Here is a 14778-nt window from a genome sequence, read left to right as displayed (position 1 = left end):
AATTATGAGAACCTTAATCAAGATTTTTTTTTCCTGAGTGTTTTTATTCCTCTTAAGGCATAAAAAAAACAAAAAAAAAACAATGTGATTGAATTTTTTTTTTTTTTTTTAAATCAACCTGTTTTTCATGGAGTTACAAACATGTCTACTCAGCTACACTATGAATTTTATTCTTGAAGCAAAGAAACATGTATTTAAAACCCAATATCATAAAGTGATATAAAAACAGTGAAATGAAACCATGTTTAATGCAGCTAATCTGATGTTTTCTCACATTTTAACATATTCTAATACTAGTTATTACTCACTTCATGGAGATAATATGCAAAAAATAAATATTAACAATTGATTTCCACTCGAGAACCAATCAAGAACCGCAAAGTTACAATAATGGTATGAATGTCAGTTTGTGAGATGATGCATAAGGTTCCACTGTGTTGGTTGATATGGAACTAAAACAACCCATGAATATACAAGAGTAAAGCTGTAGAGTAACTGTCCGCTGTAGTGACCAGTATGCATGAAAGGGTTAAACCCTATGGCTGAAATGGTCTGTCTGGACTTTCTTATTACCCCAAAGGGAAGGCAAGGGATGTTGTTTTTGGTTTGATTTGTTTGTTTCTTAGTTTGTTTGTTAACGCAGAAAAGCCAGATTCAGATTACTGCACAAAGTGAGAATTTTATTTTCCTTGGTCAGGATATGTACAGTCAGTCCAGCTTGTATTTACAAGGCTGACAATTAATACTGAACAGACAAGAACTCCAACTATGAATTATGAAAGAGCTGCAGCATCTGAAACTGACCACAATGAACATTTGAAAGATAAACAGAACCACAGTGCTTCAGTTTCAGCTTCAGTTTACCATGTCTGTTATGTGTTGTGATTGTCTCTGTCAACTCAACATATATTTTTTATTAGTAAGTTTTTGGGTTTTTTTTTAATCAATTACTAGAAATTTCAGGCGACCCTGTGTGGGTTAATCTGAGTTTTTATGAACATCTACATCACAGGTGTCAAACATGTGGCCCGGGGGCCAAAACCGGCCCGCCAAAGGGTCCAATCTGGCCCCTCGGATGAATTTGTGAAATGCAAAAATTATAATGAAGATATTAACAATCAAGGATGTGAAAATCATTTTAGGTCAATTCAATCTGAAGTGGGTCAGACCAGTAAAATACAATCATAACAACCTATAAATAGTGAAAAATGCTAAATTTTTTTCTTTTTTTGTGTTTGTAAAAAAAGGAAAATTACACAAAAATGTTTAGATTTACAGGCTATCCTTTTACAAAAAATGTGAATAACCTGAACAAATATGAACAATATGAAATTTCTTAAGAGACGTAGAAATAATGATGTAGAATTCTGCCAATATTCTGCCTGTTACTAAATATTTTGTGTATTTGTAAATCCACTGTGATCTGTAAGTTGTGATGCACATGTATAAATGATAAACTCAGGCATAATATTGTTAAAATTGCACTGATTTTTCTTCAGAATTTTCAGGTTGTTCATATTTGTTCGTGTTATGTTCAAGTACAGTTCGTAGATGGAAACATTTTCATTACGGATTTTTACTTTTTTCACTGAAAAACATAGAGAAAACTTTGGTGTTGACATTATTTATAAGTTCTTAACCTATTATTTATATTATTTTACTGGTCCGGCCCACTTGAGATCATATTAGGCTGAATGTAGAACTGAACTAAAATGAGTTTGACACCCCTGATCTACATGGTCAGCAAACTGAATATAGGAAAATACCTGATTTTTGATGAAAAAAACGCAACATGCAAAGGATAATATTATAATAAATGGTAAAAAAAAAAATAAAAAAAACTTAGAAAAGGTTAAATAGAGGGAAAACTGATACTAAAGTACAGCCGGGTCTTTATGGGTTAAGAGGAAAAAAAATCTGTACACCTCACAGCTTCCTAAGACATTGATTATGTATGTTTGCCTCTTGAGTAAAAAGCAGTTCAAGTGGACCCTTCAGGAGGCCCTTCAGTAGTCAGTAAGAGTTGTTTAGATGAGAGCGATGACATGCTTAATTTGTGGGTTCACGGATTGCAAAATGTCAGTCTGAAGGTCAGCCGTGATTGGCCCAATTGATTATCACAAGCACATGTGGGACAGATGGTTAAAGATAACAGAAACAGAAACAGAAACAGAAACAGAGTGGTTTGCATTTGTCTTCCTCCAGTCCATAGGACACTGCTCTGGCTTTTGTTGTTGCTTCCTCCAAGTGATTTATTTACTCTACTGAAAATTGCTTCTCTAAAGTTAGTGCTTTGAGCCTCAGTGGTTTTTCTGCTCAGTATTACTGCCTCTGTACTGCTGCTGGATTTTTCCTCATTTAAGAGGATCTTGCTGCGCTTATTGGAAAAGGATGTTATTGGCTTTGTTTAATACCCACTTTAAAAAGAGGTTTTTACAGTTTAACTTTTAATGCGCGATCAATTAGGGGAGATTTGTGCAGCCTGGAGAAAATGTTTATTATGTGACATAAAACCAGGAAATCTGTACTTTTTGAATTACTGCTGTTGTATTCCATAATTACTAATATCTCCCAAACTACTGGTCCTATCAATTTGTTGTTTTCACTAGTCTGTTCATTGGCCAAAAATACATGTGCATGACAAACTGCAGCAGTCAGCCACTTCCCTTTTACAATAAAGGATTATAATATAGGTCCTAGTTTTACAACTGTTTTTAAAGTTATTGGTATTATTATTTTCTTTTAATTTTTATCTTTTACTTATTCTTACATGTGTACATATGGTGCTGCGCTGCTACTGGAACCTTAATTTCCCAGAGGAATTTGCCCATGTGATCAATAAAGTGTTGTCTAATCTAATCTAATCTACTCTAGTCTGATCTAATCTAATCTAAAATATCTAATCTAATATAATCTAATCTAATTTAAAATAATCTAATTTAAAATAATCTAATTTTATCTAGTCTGATTTAATCTAGTCTAATCTAATATAGTCTAATCTAATCTAATCTAATATAGTCAATCTAGTCTGATCTAATGTAATCTAATCTAGTCTAATCTAATATAGTCTATCTAGTTTGATCTAATCTAATCTAATCTAATCTAGTCTAATCTAATCAAGTCTAATCTAATATAGTCTAATCTAATATAATCTAATATAGTCAATCTAGTCTGATCTAATATAATTTAATCTAGTCTAATCTAATCTAGTCTAATCTAATGTAATCTAATGTAATCTAATCTAATCATTTTTTATGGTATGCTAATGTTCACACTTTGGAAATTAACCCATAAAGACCCAGGGCTATTTTTGTGGCAGTTCCATTTTTTTTCTATATATTCAGTCTAGTCTGATCTAATGTAATCTAATCTAATCTAATCTAATCTAATCTAATCTAATCTAATCTAATCATTTTTTATGGTATGCTAATGTTCACACTTTGGAAATTAACCCATAAAGACCCAGTGCTATTTTTGTAGCAGTTCCATTTTTTTTCTATATATTTAACTTTTTATATGATATATCACCATTTGTTATGGCATTATCCTCCATATTTTGTGTTTATTCAGTGAATATCGGATATTTTCTTATATTTAATTTACTGATCATGTACATGTTCGCAAAACCTCTGAGTAAAGTTGAGGGTTACTTTGTCAGAAAAGTGAAACTGACGAAAAAGTGACTTTTTCAGCAAACTATGTCATTAACTGAACACAAACCCAGTGTGTCCATCTACTGTCATTGATCCAACTCCATGGGTTTTACTGGTGAATCAATGTTGTAGAACAGTCTTTCTCAAATGGGGGTACGTGTACCCCCAGGGGTACTTGGAACAAGCCCAGGGGGTACTTGAAATTTTTTGGGAAAAATACATTAAATTCATGAACTGAATATAAATAAATAAATAAATAAATAAATAAATAAATAAATAAATAAATGAGAATTAATGCTCATACATACAATATAACTGACTCCTCAAGATGAGTTTATTTGGGTAATTAAGTCATTGTTTTTGTTGATGAAAGGTTCATTTATTCATTAATGACTGATTAATTTATTTTTCTTACCAATGAAAAAGGACACATTTCAGTTTATATTTTGTACATAAATTTACTTATAAAGATTTGTTATTTTTAATATGTTTCAGTTAAATATATGTTGTTTCTTTACAAAATGATGTAAATATAAACAAACACCTTTGGCACAGGAACAAATTTTGACTCCTTTTTTCAATCAAAAATGTTAAAGTGAGAGTTGGGGATACTCGGCTAAAAATATATATTTCAGGGGGTACTCCACTGTAAAAAGTTTGAGAACCACTGTTGTAGAAGATGACGGTGTTTCCAGGGTAACTACGGAGCCTCTGAACGTCCAAATGAGTCATATCTGATGACCATGAAAAAACGACAAACTGCATTTTACACCAATTACACTGGTCTACAAGGAAAATGCTTCCAGAATAAAAGTTATGAAATTTTACCACATGAGTCACTGATAAAGAAAAGTCAAGTCAAAAATGTTGGTTGGCTGAAGTTTCCAAGATACAGCCTTGGGTCAAAATGTGAAATTCGAGAATTAACGAGAGAATGGGTTTGACTCAAAAGGAATATTTGTCTCAGAGCTACAAGATCTACTTCAAAACACTGTCTGCACATTAGAATACATTCACTTTACAGGTTCTATTTAGTGGAAGATTTATAAAACTATTATATAAATGTACATAAATCAATATATATGTGTAATAACGCTTTATCATATACCTTGAATCTTAATCTGAATCTTATTAAAATATGGAACATTTAGCACATTTACTGTCTGAAGCAAATCATTTCTAAAAAATTGTAGACCAGTGTTATTTACATGTATTGATAGGATTAACGGAACAGAAGTTGTTAAACATTTTAGATCAGTAGGTGGTTTTGGGTCTTAATAAGAAAAACTGTACAGATTCTATCAGCTAAAGTGCAAAGACAAACCATCTGACCTGACAGTCACAATCTGACCCGGGTCCAGGTGGACGCCGTTCATTTGAGCGATGAAGATGGCGGCCACAGCTTCATACAGAGCGGTCCCGTCCATGTTGATGGTGGCACCGACCGGCAGCACAAAACGGGTGACTCTTTTGTCGATACCCAGGTTCTCCTCCAGACAACGGAAGGTGACAGGCAGTGTACCAGCACTAGAGGGGCAAAACAGAGGACGGTCAGCTTATGCTTCTAATTATATGAGTAAACAGTAGAGCCCGACCGATGTGGGATTTTTGGGGCCGATGCCGATACCGATATTGGGGGCTAAAAAAAAGCAGATATCCAATATATCGGCTGATATCTGATATTGGCCGATAACCGATATATTGGCCGATATATGAAATAAGAACACTGATCTACACAGGATATATTAATCTTATATTAGATAATTGTGGACAGGTGGATAAACAGTTGCATAAATCTGTGTTTATCTGACAAAGATAATTGACACAACTTTCAAATGCAAGCTATGCAATCACAAAACTAATTAGAGTAAAAAATATGACTGACCACACAATTATGTTTTCACTCGCAAATTTTGATGTGTCTGCCTCACAGCACTACAACTTCTTATGTGGACTAAGGACTAAACTGAGCATGTGCAGAGTGAATTAGGTGAGTCCTAAGTTGTTCCTGATTGGAAAATTGCAAGAGTTACAACTGTCCCCAGTCTTCCCTCCACTATTAACACCCAGGCCTGTCTGCAGAATGAAACTGTGAGGTAGACAGGAAGTGGGTGTGTGTGGGGGGGTGAATACTTCATAAGACGAGGGGGGGGTCTGTGGTTTTTGGAGCGGGGGGGAGGGGGTTAGCGGTCCATCTCCGTCAGAGCGTGCGGTAGCGGTCCGTGATTTTCACCGGGGTGGGGGGTGGGGATAAGCAGTCCATCCTTGTCAGAGCATGCGAGCGGGGGTGTGATTATGTGATTGTGTGTGTGGGGGGGTGATTGCGTAATTGTCTGAGCAGGAGTGAAAGTGAAACTAACTCGCTTTAAAGTTCCTCTTATTCTCCAGGCAGCACACACACACAGGAACAGCGAGCGACAGAATTTCCGCGCAGCAAAAAAAAGTTAATATATCGGCTACATCGGCTACATATTGGCCGATGTTGATTAATTGGTGATACGCTATAATCGGCCCGATTATCGGTCGGACTCTAGTAAACAGCTACTCATTATCCTGATGCCGACCTGGAGGCTGTCCCCAGAGCAGTGATCCAGGCCTGGAAGATGCCCAGGAAGAAGGTGAAGGGGTTTTTCCTGACAATAACAAAGTAGATGCTGGGCAGGAAAATGGCTCCGTGGATGATGAGGCCGACAATCACAGTGATCATGTACATGCCCAGCTGCCTGGCAACCACCTCCAGGTCTTTGATGGAGATGATCTTACCACAGATCAGACAGGCGATACCAAAAGGAGAGTACCTGACAAGAAAATACGCTTTATTATTTCAAGTTTGGCCTTAAATGCAGAAGTCAATAGTCGAAGCCGAAGTTAGATCTTATACTAATTTACATATTCCATTTCTTTTCGGTAAACACTCACCAAAGCTAGCATGATTGCTTTGGTCACTTTAAATCAGGGGTGTCAAACATGCAGCCAGGGGGCCAAATGCGGCCCGCCAAAGGTTCCAATTTGGCCCCTGGGATGAATTTACAAAGTGCAAAAATTCTACACTTTTGAACTGAATTAAGCAAGAAAAAAATTTTAGGTTGAATTAAGGAAAAAATATTGAATTAAGCAAAAAAATCTTGGGAGTACTCCCTGGTAAAATGTCCAAATAAAAGAGGATACACAAGCAAAGGTGTTAGAAAGATGGGCAATGATGACTGGGAGTACAGTTGGTGTTGGCTGCTGCCTTGTCGGTACAGACAGCTGCCTGTCAGCCAGCTGAGCCCATTAAAGAAAAAAAAAAGAATTAAGCAAAAAAAAATCTTAAATGTAGCAAAAAATCTTGAATTAAGCAAAAAAAAAATTAGCTTGAATTAAGGAAAAAAAATCTTGAATTAAGCAAAAAAAAAAAAAAAATCATCAATCAAGTAAAAAAAAAATCTTGAATTAAGCAAAAAAAAAATTTGCTTGAATTCAGGAAAAAAATCTTGAATTAAGCAAAAAAAAAAAAAAGAAGAAGCTTGAATTAAGGAAAAAATCTTGAATTAAGCAAAAAAAAATCTTCAATTAAGAAAAAAAAATCTTCAATTAAACCAAAAACATCTCAAATTTAGCCAAAAATCTTGAATTAAGCAAAAAAAATAGCTTGAATTAAGGAAAAAAATCTTGAATTAAGCATAAAAAAATCTTCGACTAAGTAAAAAAAATCTTGAATTAAGCCAAAAAAATCTTAAATTTAGCAAAAAATCTTGAATTAAACAAAAAAATCTTGAGTTAACAACTTCAAACTTTTGTCTTTGTTTTAGTGGAAAAAATAACATTAAATGATGAAAATATTTACATTTCCAAACTATCCTGTAACAAAATGTAAATAACCTGAACAAACATGAACAACCTGAAATGTCAGTATTAAATTCAGCCCAGTTTGAACTCTTTTCTTCCTGTTCCTCAGTGTTTAGTGTCTTTGTAGATCTGATCCATAATGCACATGGACAAATGAGAAGTGGAGGCTGAATAGTGTTAAAACTGCACTTATTTTTCTTAAGAAATTTCAGTTTTTTTCAGGTTATTCACATCTTTTTTGCTTGGATACTTTATAAAAGTAAGTATTTTCATAATTTAATGGTTTTTTTGCACTAAAACACAGACAAAAATGTGGCGTTGTCATTATTTATAGGTTATTCTGTTATTATTTTACTGGTTCGGTCCAATGGAGATCAGATTGGGCTTATTGTGGCCCCTGAACTAAAATGAGTTTGACACCCCTGCTTTAAATATAGCAATGACTTTAGAAATAACTCAGCATAACAGTTATTTCTCCCTAAATGAGGTTCAAAATGAGTCAATGAGATTCTTTAGTGATACTAACCACATGATCATGATGACAAGTTTCATCACAATCTCATTGAGGATGTTGAAGAACTCAATCATGAGTCTGGCCTTCTCTCCCATCTTGCCCATGCAGATGCCAAATGCAATAAAGAAACCAATCAGACCTGTGGCATAAAATCATAAATGTGAATACCAATTGTGGGCAGATGAGATGACTTCAGCATGAGGGGGTTATTATTAGGAGATGAGAAGTTTAGATTTACAGAAAAACTTCAGGGTTTTTCACTTTTTTTGCATTTTAAAGGTTCTATATGGAAGAGTCCTGTGCACTTCTGGAGTCATGTAAATGTGGAATTTATGTTAGAGTCTGTTCTGTTCTGAGAGCTGGTTGGTTTTTAACATTACACTGTAAAAAAAATGACTGTAGAATTAACACCAGAAAGTTGTAAAATTGCAACATAAAAAAACTGTAAGTGACAATACAATGCAAAGTTGTTTATTTGAAAAGATTTTTGTGTTAACGATTGAATCAAATATAGCTGTAGTTTTTACAGGAAGAGTATGTGAACAAAACCAGATTAGTATGTAGAAATGATGTATTTCTATTGTTTTTAGAAAATAAAACTGTACATTCAAAAACAATGTGGTGCCGTTTAAATTGCAAAGACCATAATGTTGAAATAACGGCATATTTGCTTTTTTTTTTTTTTTTAATTTAATAAAAAAGTTATAAAAAAGTAAACACTTAACAATTTAACATTTTAAATTTGTAAATGAATGGGTTGGTAGAGTTGGTAGAGCAGCTTGTCCAGTAACCAAAGGGTTGGTGGTTCCAATCCTGGCTCTGACTGTCCATATGTTAAAGTGTCCATGGAAGACACTGAACCCTAAACTGACCTGGTGGCTTTGGACACCATGAAGGTGGAGAAAATGTGTTAAATAAGTGCAGTCCATTTACCAGTTAAATCCAGTGTTACATATACATGTTTAAAATGTTCAATCGACATGTTTAAAATGTTCAATCGACATGTTTAAAATGTTCAGTCTACATGTTTAAAATGTTCAGTCTACATGTTTAAAATGTTAAATCTACATGTTTAAAATGTTAAATCTACATGTTTAAAATGTTCAATCTACATGTTTAAAATGTTCAATCTACATGTCTACAATGTTCAATCTACATGTTTAAACCGTTAAATCTACATGTTTAAAATGTTCAGTCTACATGTCTACAATGTTCAATCTACATGTTTAAACCGTTAAATCTACATGTTTAAAATGTTAAAATCCACATGTTTAAACTGTTAAACCTACATGTTTAAAATGTTAAATGTACAGGTTTAAAATGTTAAAATCTACATGTTTAAACTGTTAAATCTACATGTTACTCCGTAAATATGTTTACAGTTGGAGGTGTTTTTTACAGTATTGTTCTGGAAACCACAGCTGCCAGTTTTTTTTCATAAAAACAACAGGATTTTTTATTTTTTTTTACAGTGTAGCTAATGCTATTGTTAAAAAAACAGTTATTTATCAGATTGACACACAATGCTTCTCCTCTGCTCATTAACTTATTTTATTTGGTTTAATTTTAAGCTTTTCTTATGGTACTTTTTTATATTACTATGCAACATTTCTATTCATATACACCTGTATACTGGGGCACTGCTAGCAATTGTGAACCTCATGAAAGCTAAATGTAGTGGACCCTTTATAAAATTCAGTATCTTGTCGATTTGTTGGGGGCGGGGGCAGCAGTTATATGGGTTGCCTGCTAAATGGGCCCCCCAGAAATGGTAGGCCTGATTAAATTGTCACGTTTACAGTGCCCCAGCCTGTACATACTTTTTGTGATTGTGGATTTTATGTGAGCTGCTGAACACCTGGAATTTCCCTCATGGGGATGAACAAAATATTGTCTTTTGTATTGTATTGTATTGTATTGTATTGTATTGTATTCTATTCTATTCTATTCTATTCTATTCTATTCTATTCTATTTATTCTATTCTATTCTATTCTATTCTATTCTATTCTATTCTATTCTATTCTATTCTATTCTATTCTATCTGATCAAAATCCGACCAGCCCCCAGAACAGAATAAGATTCCAACAAAAACTTTGAGCAAAAGTGTGAATTTTCCATATTGCACCTTTAATAGTGAAAACTACTGCTTTGTGTGTAAATGGGTTTGAATTAGAAAATGTACCCAGAACATTCATGCCACTCTTAAACTGCAGGGACTTTTTGATGATGAACTGTGGCTCCTTGGTGATATTCGCCACCAGACCCTCCACGACAGTGGCGTTGACGTCCTCCTCAACCGCCACCTCTACCTTCTTTGTAACCGTCTGAATCTGAGAGGAAAATCAGATAAATATCATGAGCGGAGTGAGATCATCTGTTGTCGCTTTTCCATTGATCCTCAAACTGTGCGAATATAACTTGCACATAAAAATTTACCTAAAGGAAAAATGACAATTTCGCCAAAACTCTCATTTTTCAATTAAAAGCTTTTGGTGGTTTTTCGGGCATAGCGCAATTGGCATATCACGCAAAACTGCAATGGAAAGACCTTTTTGCGCAACTAGAGTCACGTCCACTGTAAAAAAAATCTGTAATTTAACAGAATTTTCACTGTTTGACAGATTTTTCCTTTATTTTTAAGACATAGGAAAATATCAGTGAAATGACAAAAATAGACTGTGATTTTACATGTCAAATGTAAAATAACAGGAAAAAACTGTAACTGTGAATAACCATAAAATTTCCATTTTTTAAAAGAATTTTTTTTTCTGTTTTCACAGAAAAATACAGTTAAAATACATTTGCAAATGTATCATAATTTCACAAATATTTCTTTTCTATTTATGAGATTAAACTGTCAATTTAAAGTTTAATACTGTAAAAAAATAAATAAATAAATAAATAAAAGAAGATAAAATTACTGATAATTAGCCGAAAAATAAGTATTTGTTCTGTCAGTTTAACAAGACTTGTTTGTTAATCGACAAATATCTTGTGTAATTACAGGAGGTTTCACAACAAAAATGTTGAATAAATGTATTTTTGTGAATGTATAACATGTATAAGCACTGATAAACTGTCCAAATACAGGTTTTATCAGTGGATTGGACAACTTAGTCTCATTGAAAATTATTTATATATATATATATATTTATAGGTAATTTGATTGTTTTAATACATGTAAATATTCTTTATTAATCATTAAAAAGTCAAAAAATATGCCAAATCTCATGTAAAGTTAGGGCAAAAAACTGTATTTTAATTATGGAAAATTACCATATTTTTATGAGATTGTTATTTTCCGTTATTTAACAGTATTTTTTCGGCACCCCTGGAATAATACCTTTTTTTTTTTTTTTTTTTTTTTTTTTTTTTTACAGTGTGAATAAAGAAAACCGGATGTTGATGGATGTTACAACAAGCGAAAAAGAAGAGTTTTGAAAGAAACACCAGGAAACCCAATCATTTTTTAATTTAGTACAGGATAGAGGGGTAATATATAATAATAATAATGAATATACCTGTAAATCAACACGATATTGATGTTTGTCGCCATGTTTATGGAACGACTTCTTGTGTCATCTCACGATAATAAATAATAAACAAATCATTGTATTTGTGATTTAATGGAAAAAAACGACATAACGCACTTCTATTTTTTCAACATTTAGTAAATATTGGTAAAGTTTTGCACATATGTCCAATGAAAAAGCGACTTGTGATGTCATAACACACAGTATCCTTAAATACACTTTTTTAACAGAGCCAATAATAAGAATATAGCAACAGACCATGCCAATATAAACATTAAGTTCACACACACACACACACACACACACACACACACACACACATAGACATCCTACCTGCTGGAAACAAGCCTGCACAAGATTTTCAGGGAACAGGTTCCTGATAAGATCGAAGAAGGCATCTAAGCTCGACACGTCATCATTCTTCTCACCCTCGCCCAAATTCTCCTTCAGTTTGGGGTTTCCAGGGTGAATGACTAACACCAGGATGACACCCAGGATAGCAGCAATGACAGTGGTGGACATGTAGTAGACCATAGCTCTGGTGCCCAGACGACCGCTAGATTTGGCATCCAAACCGGCCAGACCTGCAACCAAAACAAGCAGAGTCCTGTTTACTGTACCTGGTAATTACTCAGTCATATTAAACGGAAAGGTTGACCCTGCACGGCTAGCCTTTGGGGCTGGATGCAAAAACTGTTAGATGATTGCATAATGTTGTGTAGTTATGTGGACCATGTGTATTCGGCATAAATGACTGCATAAATCACAGGTGTCAAACATGCGGCCCGGGGGCCAAATCCGGCCCACCAAAGGGTCCAATCCGGCCCTGCAGGATGAATTTGAATCACACTGAAGATATTAACAATCAAGGATGTTTAATCTAAAATGGGTCAGACCAGTAAAATACTATCATAATAACCTAGAAATAATGGAAAAAAAGCTATTTTTTTCTTTTTGTTTTAGTGTCAAAAAAGTAAAATTACACAAAAATGTTTACATTTACAGACTGGCTTTTCACAAAAAATATGAACGACCTGAAATGTCTTAATAGAAGTATGTAGTATTTTAACAGTATTCTGCCTATTATCAAATGTTTTGTGTATTTGTAGATCCACTGTGATCTGTACGTTGTGATGCACATGTATAAATGATAGACTGAGGTGTAATATTGTTAAAACTACACTTATTTTTCTTAAGAATTTTCAGGTTGTTCATATTTGTTCATGTTACATTCAAGTACGGTTTGTAGATGTAAACATTTTAATTACGGAATTTGACTTTTTTTCACTCAAAAACATAGAGAAAACTTTGGAGTTGATGTTATTTCTGAGTTCTTATCCTATTATTTACTTTATTTTACTGGTACGGCCCACTTCAGTTCATATTAGGTTGAATGTGGAACTGAACTAAAAAGAGTTTGACACCCCTGACATAAATGCTCCTCATGATTATGAATTTATCAGCTTTACAGTATTGAGCAGCATTCTGTGATATGTTTTCCATGTTTTTTTTGTTCATTGTTATATGTGTGTTACAGCACAGATGTCAAACATATGGCTCGTGGCCCAAAACCGGCCCTCCGAAGGGCTCCTTCTGGCCCCAAGGATGAATTTGCAAGATTGACAATCATCTTAAGACCCTGTGTAAGAAACATCTTAACCTCCTGAGACCCACAAAGTAAATATTTTCGCTATTTTACATGAAATAATTGCCTTAATTGGAAACAGCATGATGCAACAGTTTTTTCAGATACATTTTTTTAAACATTTTTATGTAATTTCTTTTTCAGTAGACATTTTTTTTTTTTTTTAATAAAGTTGTGAAACTCTTGTCCCCTACAGAGGACACAAATGCATTGCTGGGTCTCAGGAGGTTAATTCTGCATGAGTTGTGTGGTCCTCTGTATCGTTTATTTATTTTATTACTTTTAACTATTTGATTTTATTGTTTTATTTCTAGCACTGATGTAGTTTTATGTACTTATTTATTGTTTTAAGTGTATTTTCTTTTATTTGTCTTATAGTTTTTACAATTCTATATAAAGCACTTTGGAAAAGTTCTTGTTGTTTAAATGTGCTATAGAAATACTGCAAAAAATCTTGTGTATTTTTTTCATTTCTAGTCAAAATATCTCATCACACTTAACATAAGACATAATCACCTACAGAGCAACTTTTCAGTGAGATATAAGGATTCAACTTTTTTTTTTTTTTTTTTTGCTTAATTCAAGTAAAAAAATCTGCCAATGGAACAAGTGAAAATTATCTTGGTAAGATTTTTTAAAATACGATTTTCAAGATCTATTGTCTAAAAATAATCTCTTATATCTCACTTACAAGTTACTCTTTAGGTGATTATGTCTTATTTTAAGTGTGACGAGATATTTTGACTAGAAATGAGAAAAATACACTTGGTAAGATTTGGATTTTTGCAGTGAATAAAGTGGATTGGACTGGATCGGATTGAATCAAGTCGTATTGATCACAATGCTAAATTCTTTATTTTTCTGTTCCGGACACCTGAAACTACATGTTTTGTGTATTTGCAAATCCACTGTGATGTGTAAGTTGTAATGCACAAGAGCAAATAATAAGCTGAGGCAATAATATAGTTCAAATTGCTATTATTTTTCTCAAGAAATTTCAGGTTGTTCATAGAAGTTCAGGTTATTTAAATTTTTTTAAAGAATGGTTTGTAAATGTAATCCTTTTTAGTACTAAAACCAAAAGAAAAATGTAGAGTTGTCATTATTTCTAAGTTATTATACTATTATTTTACCGGTCCTGCCCACTTGAGGTCAAATTGATCGTATGTGGCCCCTGAACTAAAATGAGTTTGACATCCCTGTGTTACTGCATTACATAAAATACGTAGAAGCACATTTAGAATTCAACATTACTGATCAGGGAGTTATAAGATTTTATATTTCAAGTCTAACATTCCAGTAAAATGCTGAAATTATGTAGTTGTGCATAAGCAACCAAACTATACCTGTGATTAAACTGGAGATGATGAGTGGAAGGATCAACATCTTCAGCATCCTCATAAGGATGTCTCCAGGAAAAGCGATCACCATGACGATATCAGGGTGGATCGGGGAGGCAACACGAAGTAACATCCCTGCTACAGCTCCCAAGATCACACCTGAAGTGTCACAAAGGGTGTAAATGAATGGAATCACATAAATGTTTCACAACAAGCAATAGAAAGAAAAACACAGCATAACATTAAACATTAAAAGAATGAAGT

General features: G+C 33.6%; 1 protein-coding gene across 4 annotated transcripts in view; it reads right to left on the bottom strand.

Annotated features, from left to right (window-relative positions):
- The window catches only part of slc1a2b (solute carrier family 1 member 2b), an 80780-nt gene that overhangs the window by 8274 nt on the left and 57728 nt on the right, over positions 1 to 14778 (bottom strand). For all 4 annotated transcript variants that reach the window (XM_030135870.1, XM_030135867.1, XM_030135871.1 and 1 more), the window contains exons 3-8: positions 14521 to 14673; positions 11863 to 12113; positions 10179 to 10326; positions 8008 to 8134; positions 6218 to 6451; positions 4986 to 5180 (exon numbers count right to left, since the gene is read on the bottom strand). In XM_030135870.1, coding sequence (XP_029991730.1) covers positions 4986 to 5180; positions 6218 to 6451; positions 8008 to 8134; positions 10179 to 10326; positions 11863 to 12113; positions 14521 to 14673 — 1108 coding nt within the window. The remainder of the gene's footprint in view (positions 1 to 4985; positions 5181 to 6217; positions 6452 to 8007; positions 8135 to 10178; positions 10327 to 11862; positions 12114 to 14520; positions 14674 to 14778) is intronic.

The sequence above is a fragment of the Sphaeramia orbicularis genome, chromosome 6 (assembly GCF_902148855.1).
Source record: "Sphaeramia orbicularis chromosome 6, fSphaOr1.1, whole genome shotgun sequence".
Taxonomy (NCBI): Eukaryota; Metazoa; Chordata; class Actinopteri; order Kurtiformes; family Apogonidae; genus Sphaeramia; species Sphaeramia orbicularis.
This window is presented reverse-complemented; position numbering and strand designations above follow the sequence as displayed.